This window comes from Vanessa tameamea, chromosome 12, assembly GCF_037043105.1.
Source record: "Vanessa tameamea isolate UH-Manoa-2023 chromosome 12, ilVanTame1 primary haplotype, whole genome shotgun sequence".
Lineage (NCBI taxonomy): Eukaryota > Metazoa > Arthropoda > Insecta > Lepidoptera > Nymphalidae > Vanessa > Vanessa tameamea.
In genome coordinates, this window is record NC_087320.1 from 1768011 (window position 1) to 1791601 (window position 23591).

At 33.0% G+C, this 23591-nt stretch overlaps 3 protein-coding genes across 6 annotated transcripts in view; 2 read left to right on the plus strand and 1 right to left on the minus strand.

Annotated features, from left to right (window-relative positions):
- Positions 1 to 319: 319 nt before the first annotated feature.
- On the plus strand, positions 320 to 7246 carry LOC113402429 (peroxidase-like). Its single transcript, XM_064216569.1, has 12 exons — positions 320 to 591; positions 1302 to 1542; positions 1805 to 2013; positions 2970 to 3143; positions 3645 to 3838; positions 4108 to 4309; positions 4595 to 4792; positions 4928 to 5111; positions 5225 to 5452; positions 5907 to 5970; positions 6048 to 6246; positions 7026 to 7246. Exons 1-12 carry the CDS (start codon positions 393 to 395, stop codon positions 7217 to 7219), a joined length of 2286 nt encoding a protein of 761 aa, XP_064072639.1. The 5' UTR covers positions 320 to 392; the 3' UTR covers positions 7220 to 7246.
- A 1494-nt stretch (positions 7247 to 8740) lies between these two features.
- Positions 8741 to 23591, minus strand: part of LOC113392926 (leucine-rich melanocyte differentiation-associated protein-like) — a 267313-nt gene continuing 252462 nt past the window's right edge. The window contains exons 1-6 of one of the 3 annotated variants that reach the window (XM_064216494.1): positions 12332 to 12375; positions 11732 to 11833; positions 11383 to 11523; positions 10606 to 10716; positions 10041 to 10190; positions 8741 to 9365 (exon numbers count right to left, since the gene is read on the minus strand). In XM_064216494.1, the coding sequence (XP_064072564.1) occupies positions 9125 to 9365; positions 10041 to 10190; positions 10606 to 10716; positions 11383 to 11523; positions 11732 to 11833; positions 12332 to 12360 (774 nt within the window). In that variant the 5' untranslated portion in view covers positions 12361 to 12375 and the 3' untranslated portion in view covers positions 8741 to 9124. Of the gene's footprint in view, positions 9366 to 10040; positions 10191 to 10605; positions 10717 to 11382; positions 11524 to 11731; positions 11834 to 12028; positions 12137 to 12331; positions 12376 to 23591 lie in introns of those variants that run through there. The other 2 variants (XM_064216496.1, XM_064216495.1) reach the window with 2 other exon arrangements.
- LOC113403483 (CDK5 regulatory subunit-associated protein 3) lies at positions 16444 to 21869 on the plus strand. Of its 2 annotated transcripts, none has more exons than XM_064216480.1 (9): positions 16444 to 16637; positions 16722 to 17130; positions 17973 to 18125; positions 18571 to 18795; positions 19110 to 19235; positions 19603 to 19758; positions 20395 to 20588; positions 21032 to 21203; positions 21682 to 21869. In XM_064216480.1, exons 2-9 carry the CDS (start codon positions 16849 to 16851, stop codon positions 21751 to 21753), a joined length of 1380 nt encoding a protein of 459 aa, XP_064072550.1. In that variant the 5' UTR covers positions 16444 to 16637; positions 16722 to 16848; the 3' UTR covers positions 21754 to 21869. The 2 variants fall into 2 exon arrangements, with proteins under 2 accessions (XP_064072550.1, XP_026499840.2); XM_026644055.2 differs by having other exon boundaries at positions 16456 to 16633; positions 16717 to 17130.

A 23591-nucleotide genomic window follows, 5' to 3' on the forward strand; every position in this document is an offset into this window, starting at 1 on the left:
ATAAGTAATAATATAGTAGACATTTGTAATTACTAAAAGATTGCGTAATTACTCTCAGAATGATTGTTCGTACAATCGTAAAGCAATCAGGTGATTATGCAACGTTTGGCGATACTAATCATGCTATCCACATATAATTTCCTTTATTAATTAACGCAATAAACGTGACATGATAAGGTGACGCCATATTTAAAAAAAAATTAACGTATTTTTTTTTTCAACCTGTGCAGGTTATAACATATTATGAGAGATTATTTTGTTACAAAATTCCTTTTTTTTATTACAATTAAATGACGATCACTCATTTAGGCTAGAGTTTTGAGTGAAAGAGGATGTTAGAAAGAAGTTTTAATATAATTTAATTAAATGTTTTGTGATATTTATATACGAGAATGGTTTCGAAAAGAACTATTTTTTCTAGTAGACATATTTTGTCAATATCAGTGTTGCTATATTTCTTTAGTTCTTCGGTATCTTGTTGCTTGAATTCCGGTTGGGAATTTATTTTTGATGACATTATATCGGAAGTGTGTCCAATTTTAGCAAGTGCAACTTCGAAGGTCAAAGATTTATTTCTTTCGTCGTCTTCAGGTTAAATATTTTATTAATTTTAAAAGTGTTAATATATTTTACTTTTATATTTAATATCTATGTACCCACAAATATATTAAGTATATAATAAGTGTCCAAAATATTTTTAGCTAATCTATGCAATTAATATGTAATTACTAGTATATCTACCTACAATTAGACACGTTTGAGAGAATTTCACAAAACATTAAGGTTTTCTTCCGAGTAGCATGTTATCCTTCATCATCACGAGATAAATTGTTATCATAAGGCGCTAATTCGGCAATTAAAAATCGATGGTAGCCTATGACTATTATTATTTAATAAATTATCGAAGGGAAGACGAACTTATAAAGCATATTTCGATTTGACGTTTGAATGATAATAATAAGTGAGACCCACACAGGTAAGCCTGTAAAAAGCTCTACTACCGGTGAAAATATCTATATCATTAAGTTGGTTTCTTTTTTGTATACAATCTTTTGATGAAATTGATTATCATGATTCGGCCATAAATTTTAAAGTTATGAATATTTGAGACAGTATTAAATAATTTATCGTCAATACTCATAAACAAATCTCGTGAAGAATAGAGTGAGGAATACCGTAGAAAAAATTGACAACAGAATCGGTACAGACAAAGCTATACCGACAGTTAATGTTCACTGCACACAAATTAATGAATAGTACTCTAAAAGTATAGTTAACAAATAAAATTGGTAATATTTCAGAGGAAGAAGACATTCCATCTGAGCTAATATCAGACAGTCTCCGATGCGGTCGCGAACTTTCACGTGAGGCAAAGAAAAGAGCTAATCGGCTCGTTAAAAACGGTGTTGGTTTGGAAGCATGCTCGCCGGCTCTATTGCATTTTTTCTCGTCAAAATTATCCAGTGACGCAAAGAAGGCGTCTGAGGTGTCACACGAGCTTCTTACAGCTACGAAGATTATGCAAATGAAATTGTGCTCAACGTAAGATGCGTTATTCGATCTTAACATTATATACGTGCAATTAGAAATTCTTTGCTTTGGGAAATTCGTTCGATTGAATCACGATTTTTTTTTTAAACTTTGAATATACTTTTGAAGAAACTTTTCTTCAGGAACTCACTTTCTCATATAATAATCGTGTATACAATCGGTATCATATTTGTTTGTGATTTAAGAAATAATACAGTTTTATATTTTACCAAATCATGTAAATCAATCAATAGTCGGTTATGTTTATTTTCAGGACGGATGTGACTCCAAACACCTTTATATCATTTTTGGAGAACCAATGCATACAACCGCACGAGATATACTGCAAGCCTGTCAGTGTCTCCTGTACAGGCTCCAATAAGTACCGTAGTATCGATGGCACGTGTAACAACCTGCGGCACCCAACGTGGGGCAGACGAGGCGCTCCTTTTACTAGGCTTACGTCACCTAGATATGCTGATGGTTTGTTTTTAAAATACATTTTTCAAAACTTTTAAACTAGCTCATGCTAGGTATTGTTTGTATACTATTGAATATTCTCCATGTGTCTCCTATATAGAAGTTAAAAATATGAACATGTTTCGTGAAGATTACTGTTATGTATTTGAACGGATGTGTCGTAATCACACCGACGACATTTGAATGCATTTCATTTATAAGTTTTAGACGGTATAGAAATCTTTAAATATTTTCTGAAAACGAAATAATGAAAATACAGTGGAAAAAATATAGACACGACGCTCAAATTTATACCAAAACGCTAAATGTGGGTCAAGTGGCATTAAAGCGATCATAGTCGACTTAAAAGGAAATAATAATATAATGACTAAAAGTAGAATAGTATAATCTATGGTTTACGAGGCTTTTATGGCGCGCCCTCGCTATCATCACGTGATACTATTCCAAGTTCAGTATAAAAGGTGGTCTGCACTCCAAATAAACAGTTGAAATATTGAAATAAGAAACGATATGTTTTTAAAAGGAAATCATAATTAATTAATGATTTTATAATATTGTTTTTACTTACATTTGAAACTCAGAGCGCTATGAGAGTCATATTGCAAGGTCGAACGTTTCCAACGTTTCAGTGGAGTTGAAAAAAATGTTTCACCTCTTTCAAATATACTGATTTGCAAGAGTTATTTTTTTAAATGTGCAGGTGTAACTGCCCATTTCAGGCTGGTACTAGAATGTCCCGGGATTTGAAAGTAGAGTTTCTGGGTCCGAACCCTTGAAATGGCCACTAATTGGGTAATTTTCATAATTATAAATAAGAATCGAATCGAAATTTGGCCAGGAAGAATGCTGTCATATTGAACACTGGAATTACATTACTGTTTCCTTAGATTAAATGAATACGTTATGTAATTTTATATTTTGAAATCTGTCGTATTTTAATTTTATCGATTTTTCAATAGGTATCTACGCGATGCCAGTTGCAACGAGCGGTCGACCGTTACCCAATCCTCGCTTACTTTCAACTCGGATCTTTGCAGATCGATCTATTTTCAGTCGTGTACTTAGCCACCTCAACGTGCAATGGGGACAGTTCATCACACATGACCTTGTTTTCCAAGTAATGGAAGTCACAGGTAAATATTTTTGTCCTTTTAATCAAATAAGGCTCAGTCAGCTGTTTTGTGTCAGCCCTAGCTTAAACGACTACCTTTTATGGACATACTCATGACATATTCAACCAAACAGCAATACTCGGTTTTGTTTGTGTTACGGTTTGAAGGGGGAGGTAGTCAGTGTTGCTACAAGTATAAGAGACAAAAAAAGGTGATTATTTTCAAGGTTAGTGGCGCATTGGCGGTACGGTAAGGTAAAGTTCGGTTACTGATTTCTATCAGTACCAATGTCTATGAACGATGGTGACTATTTACCATTACGTAGGTAGCAAGTTTTTATTTGTATGCCATATAAAATATTATTTTAAAATAAAAGTATTTCTCAAAAAATGTTGAAAGCCGACTTCCATGACTCCCTATTATGATGCATGTATCATTGACACTTTATAATAATTATTATATTTCTTTCTGACATTTCACGATCGTCCGACACTACCACCAACGTTCAAAAAATATTTACAGATGAGGGTGGAATTCAATGTTGCTTAGGCAATGGTCGTGATATTCTGCCACAAGAATTACTGAACGACAAATGCATACCAATTTGCGTTTCTGATGACGATCCCTTCTACAAAAACCACGGTATTAAATGTCTCAACTTTGTGAGAAGTGTCACCACACCAAGGGATGACTGCAGCTTAGGCCATGCAGAGCAGGTAATTTGCTTTATAATATTAGTTAGTTGTAAAATAATACCGTAAAAATTACGTATGATATTATTTTGAAGTACCTTTGGTTTAATATGTCGAATTTAGAGGTAGCCAAAAAGTTTATTTTCTAATCTGTGCGCATCTATTAGTTATTAATATTAATAAAAAAATATATTGGCGAATCACCCTTAGAAAGTTAAATGTTCTAAATATTGTTTTGATTAAAATATCATTTTTAAATATTTGTTATGTTAAACAAAAAAAAAATGTTTCAGATGAATACAGTAACCAGTTTTTTGGACGGCTCTCCAATATATGGCTCTGATCCAATACTTGCTGCCAAGCTACGAAGCAAATGCGGTGGTAGATTGCGCGAGGAAACAAGAAAAAATTGCAAAGGAAGTTTCTTGCCATCGGTAGATGATAAGTTAGCTGTTTGCGACTTACGTAACATATCGGAACCTTGTTACTTGGCAGGTGTGATTATTTCAAGTAATTCTCACTTCTATAGTTTTGAATTTGTAGCACTCTTAAATAATCGGGAAAATTATAGTACATTTAGTGCAATTCGTTTTGTAATTTGGGTAAGAAGTAGATAATAATTTCAACGCATATTTATTTTCTAAAATAATTTAACTATCAGATATACTAATTTAAGTGCTAACAAAAGATATGCTCTTGCTGATAACAGAAAAACCAATATTCTAATAAATAATTTATTTTAAATGCAAACACTAAATTATGTGATTGAAATAAAATTAGGAGACAGCAGAATCAACCAGACACCAACATTAGCTGTCCTACATACATTGCTGCTTAGAGAACACAATCGCATAGCAGACATATTGAGCTCATTAAACCCTCTGTGGACCGATGAGAAGATATACCAGGAGACGAGAAAGATTGTCATTGCGGAAATCCAACACATCACTTATCAGGAATGGTTGCCTTTGAACTTTGGTAAGATTTTTCAAACATTCATTTTCATTACGGAAGTATTCATGAATACGACATAAAACGAAATATTTAAAATAAGTTCTTTGTTGGCAATAACTACGTATACCAAAATAATTTACATTAATTTGATTCGTTTAGGGGAGAGCTATCTTCGTTACTATCGGATTTCCCCCAGTTCGCTCTATAGCCGTGATTACAACGAGGAGGTGAATCCTGGAGCTATCAATGGCTTCGGTGCCGCCGCTTTCCGTTTCTTACACACCGTTATACCTGACACAATCATGAGCTGTCCATCGAACTCTGGAACAGGATATTTGTATAAGTAAGTTCCTAACCCTAAAAATATAATAATATAGAACGTTCTTTGGTAATAACGCTTTGATTTTAGACCTCTTTTATCTTTACGGCAAAATATAAATATTTGTATGATCTCAGACTAAGCGACCATTACTTCAACCCGGGCCTGGTGGAATCCACACCAGAGTCTTTCGACGACATCATACGCGGTATAGTGACTAATCGCGCGGGCGAGGCCGACCCGCACTGCACTGAAGAAATCGCCAATCTATTATTCAAATCTAGTAACAAATGGGGCTTGGATCTCATCGCTATGGATATTCAGAGGGGTAGGGATCATGGAATTGCTTCATATAACGATTACAGGTAAGATTGTGTCAAAATTATTTCCTGTAATTGATCAATTCTTACGTTTCGATGTCTGTGCCACGACATTTTATTTTGGCGTTTTTATCAAGTATTTATTGTATTCTCTAAAATAATCTCGTAGTAAGTCGACTTTTTATAGGTTCTATCCTTAATACTTTTTTAATAGTAGGTCTTCTAAATACGGATTGCCTTGTTATTGTATCCGCGTACCGTATCTTATTACACCAGGGTTCAAACAACTGTTAAGAAAAATCTATCGGGTTTTTCTAGAAGTTAGCTGTTTAAACTGCTTTGCCTGAGAAAGTCTGAACAACCTTTGGTCACGTGCCTGAACCAGTCATGACGGATCCAGTTATGACGGATTTACCGTTTGGAACAGAGAGTCGCCTTTGAAGAGATATCATTAGTCAAAATAAGGTTGAAAATATATAAATAATTCTTTATATTACAGAGAAACTTGTGGCTTGAAAAGAGCGAGAACATTCCAAGACTTGGCAGGTGAAATATCACAAGACGTAAGTATCAATTGATAACGAAAATTTGATTTCGAATAAAATTTCAAAAAATTCTAAAGTCATAATTTTTTCCACAGCGCATTAACGCACTTGCCAAGTTCTACGAATCCGTAGACGATATAGATTTATTCGTCGGAGGTGCTTTGGAAGGGGACGTCTCGGGGTCTATCCTGGGGCATACATTTCAATGCATTGTTGCTGAACAGTTCTATCGCACTCGTATTGGTGATAGACACTTTTATGACAATAGCGAGATGCCGCATTCGTTCACACCAGGTAATTTATCACTGTTTGAACGAAGTATTTAATGAATTGTAAAGCACTTTATTGATTATTAGTACCTTAAGAAGTGACAATTTTCATGATTTTTTACGTTTTTTTCTGATTATTCTGGAATGAGATAACTCAATAAGTATTCAACATCGAAATGCCGATCGATTGTGTATTATAATAATCTGCGAATAAAAAGTAAATTTAATTATACTTTATTATTATTATTATATGGGCTTATCCGGTCGACTCATACATACATCTCATGGATATTAAGATAATCTCATTGACAATTGCTACTTTTATTAGCAGGCTTGAGATTATTGTTTTTTTTACACGAATCTAATATAAATATGTAGAATGTTATGATTAGTCATGTGAGCTAAATTTAAGAGTTTAAAGTTTCCTCTTGGGAATTATACCTCAATATGTTGCCCTTACAGGCCGAGATGGCCCAGTGGTTAGAACGCGTGCATCTTAACCGATGATTTCGGGTACAAACCCAGGCAAGCACCGCCGAATTTTCATGTGCCTAATTTGTATTTATACCGAATTCATCTCGTACTCGGTGGTGAAAGACAACGTCGTGAGGAAACCTGCTTGTGTCTAATTTTAACGAAATTCTGCCACATGTGTATTCCACGAACATGCATTGGAGCAGCATGGTGAGATATGCTCCAAACCTTCTCCTCAAAGCGAGAGGAGGCCTTAGCCCAGCAGTGAGAAATTTGCAGGCTGTTAATGTAAAAATGTATGTAATTTAATGTTGCCCTTATTATTCACAGATCAATTGAAAGAAATAAAGAAAGCATCGATGGCTCGCTTGATCTGTGACAACACGAATGTGAAATACGTCCAGAAAAAGGCATTCGAATTGGAGAGTTCATACAATCCGAAATACCACTGTGACGACTACAATGCCATACCCTATGTCGATCTAACGGCTTGGAAGCGTCCCAAGTTTGAACTGTATGACTAAATAAATTCAAATTTGAATCATCGAAATTGTTGGTATGAGATTATTATTTAAAAAAGAAAACATGGTATATAATAAATAAAAATAAAGCGTTTCAGTAAACACATGAACACGGAGAAGCAACGAAAAATACAGTTTACCAAGGCAGTCAATGGATATCAACAGATGTGTCACATCCCAATATATAAGGTCGCTTTCTATTTTCGGTTAGTGTGTCTGGTGCGTGCATTATATCTCTCATTTTAAATAGTGCAAAATAGTTTTGAACACAGTATAGCTTTATAGTGACAGTGACAGGTTAAGATATAAATAAACATTATTTTACACAGTTTAATTAAAACCTAAAAATAATAACTTTTAAAAAGAACTACACATGGATAACTAACGACCGTAATTTTTTTTTAATATGGCAACATTGTAATTTTAGATCATTATAAATGAAGTAGATAGTAGGATAATTTAACATTAAAACAATAAATTTTGTAAAATATTTATTGATAAGTTTATTTAAATAAAAATATTTATAAACGATCATATATTTTTATTTCACTCTTGTCATGCTGAAATAGCACAGTTTATAAAATTTATATAAATGTATTAAAACATACTATATAAGACTAGTTAATAAACACGATTCTTAATAAAAAAATTCGATTGACAAAATTCACTTTAAAATATTTTCAACGTATTATCTTACAAATACAGAAATAGTATAAGAATATTATACATATTTATAGTCGACTGAGGTAAGTGCGTCTACAGAGGCGAGTGCGTCTTTCGATGATGAAATAGAAGCACATTTTAAAACCATACATGTACCTTTAGTGCCTTGAATTTGAAAAATTATAAAGTGAAAATTTATAAATTGTTTTGTCTCTTACGATATCACGGTTTACCTCAGGTGACTAAATGAAATCCAGGTTTATGAATTTAGAATTTTCAGATATTTCCTATTTACTTTCTAGTATATATTGTTAGTTATATTAACATAATATACTTAATATTACAAATAAGAAGACCGTACTCCTTTTTCTCTAATTTTAATAACGTTCATAGATTAGCGTATTGGTCCCTTGAAGGCGTGTAAGGTTAGTTTTCTATAACTTTAATATATTCGATGCTCATTTATCGCGTCTATATTTACCTATATACTTAATAATATTTAAATAATTGACAACGAACAGTTACAACGGGTCAAACAGGATGAAATATTTTATATTTTTTAATCAGGGGGTAAATCTTAAGACGAAAGATTATGTTCCTTACTGTTGAAAGGGAGAAGTTGGAATTCGGTGTTTAGGCTTCTGTTAATGAGTAAAAGGCAGACGTTACTCCGTTTTTGAAATATCATCACCCAAAGGGGGTGAATTTGGAGACACTGGTTTGCAAATAAGATCGCCTGTTTACAATGTTTGAAATATGGAAATCTGGATTTCTGAATGATGGCATATCCTATTGCGTACAGAAAATAAATTTCGTGCATAAGAGGTTAGGAAGGCACTTGCTCATCCTATTGTCTACTAAACTACGTGGTATTTTACCGAATATGTGCAATAAGACTATGATCACATAGATGGAAACATCCGCTACTATCGAATTTGTGCTGTTAACGTCTACAAACCTTTTCTACACATTTGTGTTATCAAACCAAAATCAAATTAAACGAAACTATGAATTAATTTAAATGTGTTTGTTTATGTGAAGTGTATATATGTGTCTGTGTATGTATGTATGTATGAAGCGGGAATGGTAAGGTGAATTTAAAGTTTTTAACTTAACTTAGTATAGTTGTAGCTTATACTGTGTCTTGTAACTATTTATAGCTTTGAGTAACAAAACGATTTTCTTGATCCTTGATCAAATTCTATCCAGTCTCAAAAATGTCTCTTCCCTATCTTCAATAATTTACTAAATAAGTAAATTTCTTCTTTGTCCTTTTTCCTTATTCCAAAACGAAGATAATTTATTATGGACGGAGCTCCAAGTCACCGAGCTGGTCATCAGTTGAGTCAGGCTCCCGGATCCTGGCTTCATGATTCTCTCGAGAAGTGGCCGTTTGTACAACCTGTGTGCTTCCTCTCTTTGATCTTCTGTCACTTTTCTATCATCCAGGTGTAGGAGGGATGGAAACTGTGATATCACGAACAGCCTGTAAATGTAATTAAAATAAGGACAATCTTTCAAAAAATCAGTAGTTATTACCTAGTTTCTTGTCGGTTCTTTTCGCTAGAATCTACATTCTGAACCGATAGTAAATTTAACCTTGAAAAATGACGATTCAAAAGTGCTTGTTACTGATACTGCGTTGTGTACAGAGTCGGTACCACTTTTTATGCTCAACAGCAAAAGATAGCCAATATTGTTGTAGATCAAATAAAGTACTCAGTTACTTAATAAACCAGTCAAAATAGACACAAACATTGGTAACCTTACTATAAATCGTTAGAGCTGCACTTTGCGCTAAAAATATTCAAGATGAGATAAAATATAGTTTAGACAAAAATTATAGATCATGAAATTATCTGCAATAGTTGTTCATTAACTTTTTTCTAACAAAAAACTAAGATATAAAGCCTTCCAGTGGAAGATATCTTTATTTATAATACAACACACTTAACTACTTATTTACACTTTAATTTTACTATCAAAATTCCAATAACAGTTTCGTCGACGTTCAAAACGCCATTTTTCGCAAATCCATAGTGAATAACATAGATTAATCAAGCTCTCGAACAATGATATTGTTTCAATTTGCTGTCAAATGTTGTTTATTTGTCTTTTTTTCTGTTATGGTTGGAATAGAGTATATGTAAAGACAACATACCTGTACTGAAGCATTTCATAGAAAGTACCCCCATTAAAATAACTGGGAGCCGCTGGATTTCCCATTACAGACAGATACTGGAGATTTTGACAGGACTCTTTGAGTTTGCTCACCCATGGGTACAGTGATGATATTTTGCAACGGTTTAACCTAATCAACAAATAAATAGTCTTCAAGTATTCAATTAGCAAAAACTCCATTTTTTAATTAGCAATTGCTAGTTTGCCTGCCAAATTTCATTCGAATCTGTTCCAGCATCAGCACAGCCATTCTGGTGTGATTGTACCAAACATACATACATCCATCCAAACTTTCACATTTATCATATTAGTAAGAAATAATGTAGTAAGGTTTACATAGGTACAACACACTTGTATTAATGCACATATGCAGACAATATTATATATATATGATAAAAATCAGATATATATATATATATGTCCTTCACGGGCTAGCCTTGGAACTAAGCCCTATAGGCCAAAATTTCGCAAGTATATTCTAATATTGAAACATTAAAAAACATAAGAAACTAATATATTTCTCGTAAGATTCAAATTTTACTTACCATAATAATTGTAAATTAGGCATCGGAGGTAACAAGCAGTGCTCAGTTATTGGATTATCATCAGCTATTAGTGTTGTAAGGTGCTTAAAATGTACTAAGCCATCAAGATTTCTGCAATAAGAAAATCACTATAGTCATTGTAATAATTCCAAATAATATCTTTATATCTATAGGTCTTCCATATGTGTCACTGAACTCGTCTTAAAAAGCTACTTTGATATTGATTAAATTAAAATATTAATTGAAGTAATAAGTCTTTAATTTCCCACTGCTGGGAAAACTGTCACCTCTAATTTGTACCTTGATACTCAAATATGGGTTATATAATTTATTAATATGAGGCAGAATATAATTCAACATAATTATATGCAGGTTTCCTCATAATGTTTTGAATCAATGGGTTGCATGTGATATTATTTGTATATTCAAGGTATGCTATATTTGTGTTTGACTGGGTTTGAACATAAAATCTTCCTTAAGATTTTTATGGCTAGCGAAATATACTTAATACAAGTAAGATTGTCGGGTACATTTAATCATTATTTTAGATAAATTAATGTTATGTTACCAACAGTTGCAATTGAAGATTACATTCAAAAGAACCAACAAGAAACTCAATCTTTACTCATTTTCATTAAATAAATAATTAAACCATAATATTTTGTATATAAATCAATGAATAAAGTATAATTTTTATCATTTATATAATCATGTATGTAATATTTGTACTTTATTTACTAATGTAACTCAAATAATTTGATAAAGACAGGTACTTACGTTATTTTATTGTGACTTATATCCAGGTACCTAATGTGATCGCAGAATGTTTCAATGATGGTTCTTGGCAATTCATACAATCTTTCATATGCTAATGTCAATTTTGTAGAGTCACCATCATCATTCAAGTCCTCCGAGGACCTAGATAAATTAACTAAATTAATTAAACATAACAACTTTATAGATGTATAAAAATATGATACTTATTTTTACATATACTATAAAGTACCGATTGGTTTATATTTATATTATTACTTGAAAACTATATTTTTTTTATATTTACATATAACCTTTTTTAACTATGACTTACTTATGACACGTATGCATTGTTAAAAGAAACATAACTTACTGGATGTAATCAGCTGGAAGTAGTGTCTGAGCCATTGCAGTAACTGAATCCACTAAAATGCTATTTGAAACGTCGACAGTAATTACGCCTTCATCATGATTGCTTCATATTAAAATTATACAAAATACATTTAATTACACTTAAGTATCAACTATCAACTCGCATAAAATAACATATAATTGAATAAATTAAAAAAATCTAAATCAAAATTAATAATAATACAAAGATTTAGATAAAGATTATAAATCAATTCTTTTAACTTATAATTATATTGTTATGTTTACTAAGATATAGTACCTATAATATATAAAAATTACCAAAACAAGTTTTATACTAGTTTGTTATTAAAATTTACGTTCTTCATTTTTGACAAACAGTTAACAGCTGACATATCACGCATAACAAAAAAATACTCTGACGGATAATGATTCGTCATTGTCCGTCAGAGTATTTTAATTTGAGAGGACGTTCAGACATTAAAATAAAGTAATTTAGGCTTAAATATAATTAGTATATTTGAAAATAATAAAAAAAAATAACTAAACATACAATCATATGAAAAATATTATGGAATTCATACATTATAAAAGTTAAACTCACTCGTTAATTTTCAACTTCTCACACTCCATTTTAATTCCTACGTTATTATATTTTTTATTTTGACACCGGTATTAATGATAACAAAAATGCTTATCAAACAAACTAGGGCTAATAACATCGGCTAATATATAAGGAACGTGTAGATAAGAAATTGTTTACGTTTGTGATAGCACTAATGACCTGTTCCCGAACTTGATCCTTTTTAATTATTGTATATAATGATATATTTTGAATAAAATATAATATGAATATAAGATTTTTTCTTGTATTCTTTTTATTAGGACGACACAGTTAATGAAACACAATTGAGTTTCTCTGTAAAAAGAGATTTATTTGTTTAATTTTACAATAAGAAAGAATAAAATAAAATTTTGTATTTACCTACGAATTTTTACAAAAATAATATTTACATACCTGTAAAAAGAGAAACGACATTTAATGTTTATTTATTAACAATGTCTGTTCCTAAATCACAAGATACTTTATACTTTACTTTATACAATTACGAGATTGATAATATTTTTCATAATTATATTTTTTATAATTTAGTTGTCATGTCACTGCGCGTTCGATGACGGTTGATGCGCGGAATTCAAATTAAAGAATAATACATTTTTTCTTTACATGAATACCATAATATACTAATAGTGTAAGTTATTAATAACCTTCGTTGTTTTTAACGGTGTGTATATGCATGTGAGTGTGGATTCCTAATTTAATTTCAATGAAGTCTGTTCAGAATATCATTCATCTTTAGAAGATAATTCTAGGTAGCTAAAATATTCTTTCTTTTTTTATTCAAATCAAACTTAAAATTTTGATGTTCAATTCGGGTTCCCATCTTAACAGCTATCTTAACAGGAGAGATTGGTACAAACTCATTAGACAAGGTACCTAAAAGCTTATGTATAAAGGTTTTTAGGTACTTTGTGATGACTTTGGCTCCGAAACCATTTTTTCGGCATCTGTAAAATAATTCTATATATATACACATTTATAGATAAGGTTGATGAAAAACAAATGCAAAAAAGTGAGCAATATACTTACCAACAAGTCGCTCTAGTAGAGGAACAGGAGGGTAAAGTCAGTTTTGCTTTATACATGAACTAGCAACCTGCCCCGACTTCGCACAGGTGCAATGCTGATTGTAATAAGATAACACCTCGTATAGACGGTTTTATTCTACATAATAAAAGTACATAGTTCTTAAGAGTGACATATGACATAAGTTATAAAATGATATAAAAACAAGGAGGTTAAATATTACTACATTCACCCACACTTTAATTTAAAACATAGTCTTGCAGTCGTGTAGGAAGTCTGTGCTCTCTATTTGATCTACGCAAAGTTGCTTCCTCTTCCATAGAATTGGATCGATTTCCTTCAGGTGGCAGCTCTTCGGTGGATTCATAATTAGAATCTGATGTATTATCTTCCCTTGGTGAATTTTGTTCTTCATCAATCGGTACCTCATTTTCACTTAAAACATCAAATTCTCTTTGACTTTGGCCTAAAGGTGCTAAATTACGATTTGAAACGGTAGTTTCTCTACCATCCGATAAACGTATGTGGGAATAATTTGGATTAACGTGTATTAATTCCACCTCTTCAACTAGTGGTTGATATTTATTAGTGCGATTGCATTTTCGCATAAGTGCATGCTCCGAATTTATCAACCAACTAGGTACTGATACACCGTTTGCTGATTTTCTTGTGTGTGTGAACATTCTTTCGTGTGGCGTGCAATTTGTAGCAGTACAGAGAAGAGAGCGGATAGAATGTAATGCTTGAGGCAGAGCGAGTTCCCAATTCTCAATAGACATGTTTTTCGAACGTAATGCTAATTGTACAGCTTTCCATAAAGTAGCATTAAGGCGTTCTACTTGACCATTACCTCGCGGGTTGTATGGATAATACATCAGATTCTAATTGCGTATATTTATTTATTGTTTGTGAATAGTCTATAACAAGACGTTTTTTATGATTTTCATTTTTTGTTATTAAGACCTGAGCTCGCCAGGGCGAAGAACTCTCTTCAATTATACCCTCAGCTAAAAGCTTTCTAATTTCTTGAATAATAAATTGTTTGTCATCTTGACTAAATCGGCGAGACTTTATTGCTATCGGCTTACAGTCGGCAGATATATTTGCAAATAAAGGAACGGCAGGAATTGACGCTTCTGCTACATTACAAACTATTATCGGCTCTTTAGGCCCTCCAAAAGAAAATTCTAAAAATGAATGTTTTTCCAGTATATCGTGACCTATAATTAAATCAGCACAAAGGTTTTTTACAATCAATAAATTTAAGTCATCGTAATCGTGATTTCCTATTTTTGCTGATACAATAGTTTTTCCATCAACTAGTGATGTGAAATTAGTCGATGCCATAGAAATAGTTTGATTACTAGGCAATTTCTTTAATCCGCAAAGCTTAAAAAAATTATCATTAATAAAGCTCACTGAGCTTCCAGTATCAATTAACGCGTGTGCTCGAATTCCCTTTATGTAGGCAGGCAACGTTGCTTTTTTTAACGAGCTTGGAGAAGCAGCTACTATGCATGCAGATGATTCGAATTGTTTAATTGTTGCCGCATTATTACATATTTTACTGCGACAAACGTTAGCAAAGTGGCCTTTCTTACCACACATTTGGCAAGTTACATCTAGTGCAGGGCAATTTTTGCGAATATGAATACGGTCACCACAAAAAAAGCATTTCCGTTTATAATTAGTTGCTTCTGAAGAACTTTTTCTACTATCATATTCAGATGATTCTGGTCGTACAAACATACTATTATCTCTAGATTTATTATTTTCAATAGCATTAACGCTGATATTATACTGCTGAGAACTAATTTCTGCTCCCTCTAGAGACAAGGCTTGATTGTAAGCGTCATCGAGTGATAAGTCTAAATTTTCAAGGAGACGTTGTCTTATTTTATTAGATTGTATTCCAGAAATAAATGCATCGCGTATGTTATCGTTTCTATTTGTTTCTGCATCAACATTTTTAAAATCACAGTCTTTTGCTAATTGTTTTAATGCCTGTAAATAATTGTCTATCGACTCTTCAATTTGTTGTTTTCTTGTTGCTAGAGCATGTCTTGCAAAAATTATATTTTTGGGTTTTATAAATATTTTATCCAATATAGCTATTGCTGTTTCATACGTGGAACATTCACTGATGTATGTATATATATTAGAAGATACATGATTTATAAGTAAATCAAGTTTTTTATAAGAAGTCAGTACTTTTTCTGACATGTGAGAAAAATCAGAAGCCGATAGAAAACTCTCGAATGTCCTTTTCCAATGTTCCCAATGTTTCGCTGCAGAACTATTGGAGGGATCAATATCTAAGCGATCAGGTCTCAAGTATTTATCCATCTTGTAAACACATTAAAATATTATGTAGAATAAATTGTAATAAGATAACACCTCGTATAGACGGTTTTATTCTACATAATAAAAGTACATAGTTCTTAAGAGTGACATATGACATAAGTTATAAAATGATATAAAAACAAGGAGGTTAAATATTACTACATTGATACTAAATATACTACAGAATGTCTTACAACGTTCACAGTTTTTCAGTCATTAGACAAAACAAACGGCTATGTTCCTGCGTTTTAAATCTGTCAAAGATATTCTTTGAAAATATTAATTTAAATAACATACTGTAAGGGCCATATTGATCTATATTAAATGCACAATGTATTTAAGGTACTATATAATTGGATAAGGATTAATGCTGTATTCAATGTAAGTAAATCAATCTATCCAGTAAAAACCGCATCAAAATCTGTTGTGTAATTTTAAAGATCTAAGCATACATATCATTGTTAATGATTTTATTTTTTCAATTAATAGTCTTCTAGTACCAATATTTGGATTTGTACCCTGGTAGTAAGTATTGTAACACTCAAATTATTTAATGAATTATCTATTTATTCAGCGCATAAGACAAGATAAAGTACAATATTTATAATTAATTAAAAAATATCAATACTAAAATAAAATATAAAAAAATATTGAGTTTCGCTAAAAACCCTGAATAACAGCCCCGATCCCGAATAAGACGAAACGAAATGCTAACTTGTCAAGTTAATGTCAGAAATGTCATTTGTCAAATATTTTTCGAAAGTATTTGTTGTTATTTGACACGTCACTTGCACACGATACAAAAAAATAATTATGAATTATAAAATCTAAAATAACGACTGTTCATTTTCATATAATAAAATTTATAAATATTAATTCAATACATTATATACTGTAAATACTAAAAAAATGGACGTAAGTCATGATAACTTTAAAAAATATGTAATTGATATTTTTTTTGGGCAAACCTTCATTATGTATGTGCCTTATTATTCCAGGAAAGTAATATTCCCATAGACATAAATATTGGCAAACTTCAGGACTGGTTAGTGAGTCGTCGTCATGTAAACAAGGAATGGCAGAAGAACATTATAGCTGTGAGAGAAAAAATAAATAATGCCATTCAAGACATGCCAGCCCATGAAGACATAGCCGCTCTCTTATCAGGCAGCTATATCAATTACTTTCACTGTCTAAAAATTATTGAAATACTCAAAGAGACAGAAGCGGACACCAAGAATTTATTTGGCAGATATGGATCACAAAGAATGAAAGATTGGCAGGACATAATAAGGAATTATGAGAAGGATAACCTGTATCTAGCCGAGGCGGCTCAAATGTTGGTCAGAAATATAAACTATGAAATTCCTGGATTCAAAAAGCAAATAGCTAAAGAGGAACAAATGCAGGCAGTAAGTTTTGACATCATTATTGTATAATTTCCATAAATGTAATTGTGATCAAAACATTAATTTTACTATTAAATCAAGAGCCAGCTAATGTACATAACAGACATATAGATTATAAAAATTTAGTTTCCTGATGGGCAATGAGCTTATTCATCGCTCCTTGGTGATGGATAGTTTTTTTTTAGGTTTTTATCGATGGTAAATAAGTGGTAATAAAGAATAAATCCTTTTTTCCTCATATTTCAAATATGAGGTTTTGCTCTAAATAATTATTAGATGTCAATCAATAATTAATAAATTGTATTTTTTTTTAATAAACACTATGCATGTAATATTTATTGTTGAAGTTTGCATATTGACTTACAATATTTTTCATTAAAAACTGTTACATATTATTTTCTCAATGAAATCTAAACATTTCTGTACTTAACCAAAATATTTGAAATAAATCATTTTTCTGTTTGTTGCACAATATATACCAATATTTATTTATTTATAAATAAAAAACAGTATATTTTAATAAATATAAAAATTAAATAGCATGAATTATCAATTTAACTGTAAAAATTATTCCAAAAATGTATTACTTTCCATATAAAATGTATGTCACAAAATGTTTACTGAAAATAAAACAAATATATATCAAAACATCTATGAGATAAGAATTACAATACATTCCAGAGGTTTTATTGTAATTGATGACTAGACTAAACAGGTGTTTGTCTGTGTTCGGTATTCACACATGCATAGACAGTGTATGTAAATATTTGTCTAAACTTGAGAATTGGTGATTTTGGTAAATTCCTTTGAGTGTTTTTACTTATATACATAATTTGTTTTTTCAGGAGTGTGATAAAAAACATTCTGATTACTTAAAAAATGAAGCGTCAAGTAAAACTGAATTTTTAATGCTTTGCAAACAGCTTGGTATCAAGGGAGACAAAATAAAAAGGGAGCTGGTTGACAGGTTACAAGAATTGCCAGTAATATATGACAAGGTTGGTTCTTTAATGTTTAGGCTTACAATTATAATTTTTGATTCGATGGTGTACTTAGATGGTTGTAAAGTATCAATCACTTTAAAAAATCTATAGAAGATAATTTAAAAAAAAATGCCTATTGCAACGGCAGGAGTAGGAAGGACAAATGAAAATCTTTAAAAGATCTCTGTTGTGTGGATTCATGAAATATCAACAAAGCTGTTACCTGAACTTTAGTGGTAAAATTAAAGTGGATATAAGCAGTTAAGTGGAATAGGAATTTGTTATAAATAGATACTTATTAAACTATTTATCAAAAACAGTGTGTAGTTCATAATATAGCAGATCCATAAGCAAATTATATATATATCTGTTGTACTTTCATTGAAGTGGAAAAAGTTTTTTTATTAACAAAGATCATAAGTCAAGTTTTAGCCTTAAAAACATTTTTCTTTTATTACAGATAGGCAAGTCACTCAAGCCTTTACAGCCAGCCATAGAATTATACTCTGCATTTACGAAATATATCCTCGGCGAGCAAGCGTCAGAAGTTCTACCTCTACTCAAGTATGTTGTTGAACATGGTAACACTACTGTGTATGAATGGAGTTACGGCGAGCCGCCGTTGAGCGTGGAGCCGGATCCAGTGCATATAGAGTTGGAGAAAGATGATGCAGCTGGTGATCAGGTCTGTAATTATTAGTCAACTTTTGTGTAATTTCTAATGTTGTTATAAATTGCTGTTTTGCAATATAAGTATGGATTGGTATATCTTTCAACGATTTTTCGTTGGTCTAGTAACTAACTTGTGAATTAAATCATAAGGTAATGGTTTGGATGTATGATGATCAATCATGCTCAATTTATTAAGAAGACTGCATGATTGGAATATTTTTCTTAGTGATATTTAAAAAAAGATTAATAAAATTGTTAATGTTATCACCTAAAAAATAATGGTGCAGTATATTTAGATTTAAGTTATTTCATAAATCCTATTTTCAGATTGATTTTGGAGAAAGTACAATAGATTTTGGTGCAGAGGATACTTCAGCTGATATCGACTTTGGCGATGGAGACGCCGGTGGAGAGATCGACTGGGGTAATATTGACGTGGCTCCTGCTGAAGTTGTGAGTAAAATACTTATACATGATAATATTTTTTTATTTTTTTAAATAAAACGTGGCTTTTTTATGATGTATATGATGGTAAGTGGTCGTCATCGCCCATAAACATTGGCGCTGTAAGAACTGCGCCACTAACTTTGGGAACTAAGATGTTATATCTCTTAAGCCTGTAGTTACTCACTCATTCTTTAAAGTGGAACACAACAATAAGTATTGCTATTTGGTGGTAGAACATCATATAAGTGGGTGGTACCCAGACAAACTTGCACAAAGCCCTACCACTTAGTTAGATCGTACAATACAAAAACTTTTAGGTTATACTACGGAAGTAAACATTTAAAATACGATAAACGTTTTTTATTATCCTTAGGATGTATCAGCAGATGTAGCAGCCATATCGTTAGACGAATCAGGCATTGTCGTGGAAGAGCAGGGGGTGGGGGGCGGTGTAGCGCGGGGCAGGGACGCCCTGACCTTGCTAGACAACACGCCCACCAGAAACCAGTTCATTGATCAGCTCGTGGAGGTATAATTAATATCATAATATCAGTGATGTAACTTTTTTTGGGTCGAATGCAGGACGTTTTTTAACAGTTGCTTAAAGTTAACAATGAACTTCTATTTAGTTATTGTCATAGAAAGCAAAAGTTCTCTTGATATTTTTAAACAGTCTGTTTTGTTTTAGAACCGTTTTGAAAGGGTTTATTATATAGGTAAGGGATAAATGATGCGACGCGATTTGAGTTTTAATAAAAAGTCATATTTTAAATAATTTATGCTTTTGCGTAATGAATATTCTTAAGTAATTCTTATTAAATTGTATTGTTACCGGCGTCAAAGGTGTTTTCGACATTTTATTTAATTAAATCTTAATCGCGGGTTAAAAGTTAGTCATAAAAGGCTTGTTAATTTCGATTGCGTAAAAGGGGCCAATGCTTGAAAATGACCTAATGAGTATTCGATTTATTTCGTTAGGAAAAACTATTCAGTTTAATACGTCGAGGCGATACAACAGCCAACAAGACGAGGCGAACTTCGAAATCGTTTCCTAAACATCGTCCTCTCAATTCCAATAATTAAAGTTGAATTAAAGCTTGTTATACATAGATTTTAGTATTTAAATATACTATGTTACTAAAATATGATTCCGATACATTCCCAGCTGGAATCATTTCTGAAGATGCGTCTCTACGAAACGAACGCCGCCAACGAGAGCCAGACGTTCTCGCTGATCGAGCAGCTGCCCACCGAGAGCGAGGCCGCGTTGGCCGCCATGCTGGCCGCCGTGCAGGCCGCCGCCGCCGCCGTCACCGCCACGGAGATCACGCACCTGCACAATGTCAAACATTCGCCCAGGTCTGTATGCTATACGTGGCTAAGGAGCAGGACGCTCACGGTGGTGGTGGGAAGTGACTACCGTCACCCATGGACATCTGCAACACCCGGGGGGCTTGTAGGTGCATTGCCTTTAAGAAATGTCTTTGTCAGTCTTTGTCTAAATTGACTGCCGTTGTCTAAATTCGACGACCGAGTCACCTCGTGTCAAAAGGAACGAACTCGCAGCTCCTCGCTCTGTGGCTGAGGATTAATGCTCGAATCATGTAAGAATAGAAAATAAAGTTGTGATCGATCGCTACTATTATTACTGTCACTTTGAGTCGCGACACTGTGGGTGTTTATATACGGATTATAAATATTTTTATACAGAAGCGAATTCTTTCTTTTTGTCAAAAACCGAGGGGCGGGCGCAACGTCGCGACGTAAATCGGCAGGACAGAAGTGTAAGTGTCCCGTCACAGGTACGTGGACGTGCTGACGGCGCAGCTGCAGCAGAAGCTGTCGCTGTGCGCCAAGCTGGGCGCGCTGGCGACGCGCGCGGCGGAGCGGCGCCGGGCCGCGAGCGAGCGCGCCGCCGCGCTGCGCCCCGCGCTCGCGCTGCTGCGGGCGCGCACGCAGGAGCTGCAGGCCGACGTGAGCACTCTGCACTTGCACATCATACTTATACATGCTTCAAGATTATGTATTCTAATTATAATCACAAACACTCGCAGTTTCATTACAAACGATAACAAACTATTGGGAAGATACAGCGCAAATACAAAAAACATGACAAGTGGCGGACGGGGCAGAATAGAGTGCACCGGACGTGCCTAAACCCTACGTGAAACTTTTCGAACTCAGTTTCGTTTTGGCCGTAGTTTCGGCTGGATGGCAGCCGAAACCAAAACTCGTATTTCTTGCCGAAACTGAGCCGAAACCGAAACCGAAAGATCGGTTAGACATTAGTAGTGTTATGTAGCAAAGAATCGTATATAGTCGAAAAACTAACATTTTAATTTACTCGGTCTGAAGTTGCGGCAAGTGACAACGTATTGGTTGAAGTCGTAAAAAATGTATAAAGAATGATTTTAAAGTAGTTTTTGTACTTAATTATTTTTTGTTTTTTTAGATCCAAAGTGAGATCTCGAAAAAATATAAAGGAAGACCGGTCAACGTCATCGGCGGCGTGAAGTTCTTGTAAACATGACAACACAACACAACGTATGAAAAAAAAAAACCATTGCGACGGGAACATACATATATTTTTTTAATGTTGGCTACTTGTAATTGAACTTTATAATATAAATCTTTTTAATAAGAGCAAGTTTTTAATTTATACCTTAAGTCTGTAAACGTTTTTGTTGTCAAAGATATAAGTTTTATACTTTTTTATATTATATTTAATTGTCTCCTTATAATCATCATCATCCTCCTGCCCTTATCCCAATTTTACTTGGGGTCGGCGCAGCATGTCTTCTTCTTCCTTACTTCTCTGTCGGACGTCATCTCACAAGTAACATTCTTTCTAACCATATCGTCTTTCACACAATCCATCCATCGTTTCTTTGTTCGTCCCCTACCTCTATATCCATCCACATCCATTCTCAAAACAATTGTCTCCTAATTAATTTGACTATCATATTATAATCCATTTATTTTAATAAGGTATACAGCATTATTCGAAATAATGTTCCTTAAAGTAATTGACACGTCCATGTTCATTTAGAGACAAAGAAACTAAGACATGTCAACCTGGTGCTTATACCTAACTGTCTGTTGTTGAAAGCTTAAATCCACTTGAAATATTAATCTTTTCTAGTCTATTATTACAGGAGGACGTTATCTTGACTTCTTGTGGTTACACCTACACATGAAAGATAATGCACAGTAAAGTAAGTTAATACGCGTTCTGTTTTTCCTCATTCTTTTAATAGTCTTCCCGAGCCACTATACTGCACACAATAATCTTTCCTCCTTGCTGCTAAGAAGGAAAACGCAACAGCTTTACTGTATCAGTCCCGCCAGACCAATAAGGCAAAAATTGACAAGTATTAAAGTCAAAACATAGAGGGGGCAGGGATGAAGGCGTTTGGCAAAATAATTAACATTTCATATCATTTATTAGCCGTAATAATAATATGGGTAGTAAAAAAAATATGGGTAGTAGTTATAATGTGGATAGTAGTAGTATTCATGAGAACTGTCAGCCACTTCAAAGCAGATGTACTTTCCAGATTTGTCTTTCTTCCGTCTTGAGATTATACATCCTTTTGGTAGTGCTGCGACACTAATTATGTCAAGAAGAAGAAGAGCTAACAAAAACATCACTAATGATCTACATGGGATCCGTGATGACATCTGTAAAAATTAGGTGAATTACAACAAGTACGTCTTGTTTTTTTTTAAAAAAAACATGACCACAGTACAATTACAGGGTTGTCGCAGTTGGAACTAATTTGCCAGTGAGTTGCTGGATTTAAGATCTAAGGGACTTTAAACAGTTTTTAGAATTGATATTGTTAAGCGCCTGTTGCGCCACTTTTTGAATCAAACATTGAACGATTGAATATTACCCGACCGCTGCGACTGGTTCGATCTTTGATTATCATATTACATCCCAACAATAACGATTTAGTGTCTGGGTTCAAATTTTCAACATTTTTGGATTCAATAAAAACCAAAACACTTCTATCTCTAATCACTCGTCTCCGACCTACTTCTATATAATAAATAAACAAAAACAAAGCGTATTCCATGCGATTTGCTAATAGCTAAAACATTTAAAATAAATATTATAGCTATATTTTGCATTTAGACAGAGCCTATGAGCAGTGCTCAAAGGAACCCTCGATGGGAATAGTGAACCTCCATTTCTCCAACAGCAGGTGAAGCAGCATACCTGGAAGTAATATGGAGTTTGCTACTATACCGTAAGTCTGCCGATCCCTGGCTCTTAGACCAATTACTAAAAGTTCTTGGTTACTGACTTTTTTATTTATAAAACGACACTATTAAACTGAGGATGTATATCCACTTTAA

Bases quoted from the DNA above. Each gene is read 5' to 3' on its own strand.
- LOC113402429 (XM_064216569.1), top strand. From the start codon at position 393: ATGGTTTCGAAAAGAACTATTTTTTCTAGTAGACATATTTTGTCAATA. The intron at 592-1,301 runs GTTAAATATTTT...GTAATATTTCAG, and splicing joins ATTTCTTTCGTCGTCTTCAG to AGGAAGAAGACATTCCATCT. The intron at 2,014-2,969 runs GTTTGTTTTTAA...ATTTTTCAATAG, and splicing joins GTCACCTAGATATGCTGATG to GTATCTACGCGATGCCAGTT.
- LOC113403483 (XM_026644055.2), top strand. The intron at 18,796-19,109 runs GTCTGTAATTAT...TCCTATTTTCAG, and splicing joins ATGATGCAGCTGGTGATCAG to ATTGATTTTGGAGAAAGTAC. The intron at 21,204-21,681 runs GTGAGCACTCTG...TTGTTTTTTTAG, and splicing joins CGCAGGAGCTGCAGGCCGAC to ATCCAAAGTGAGATCTCGAA.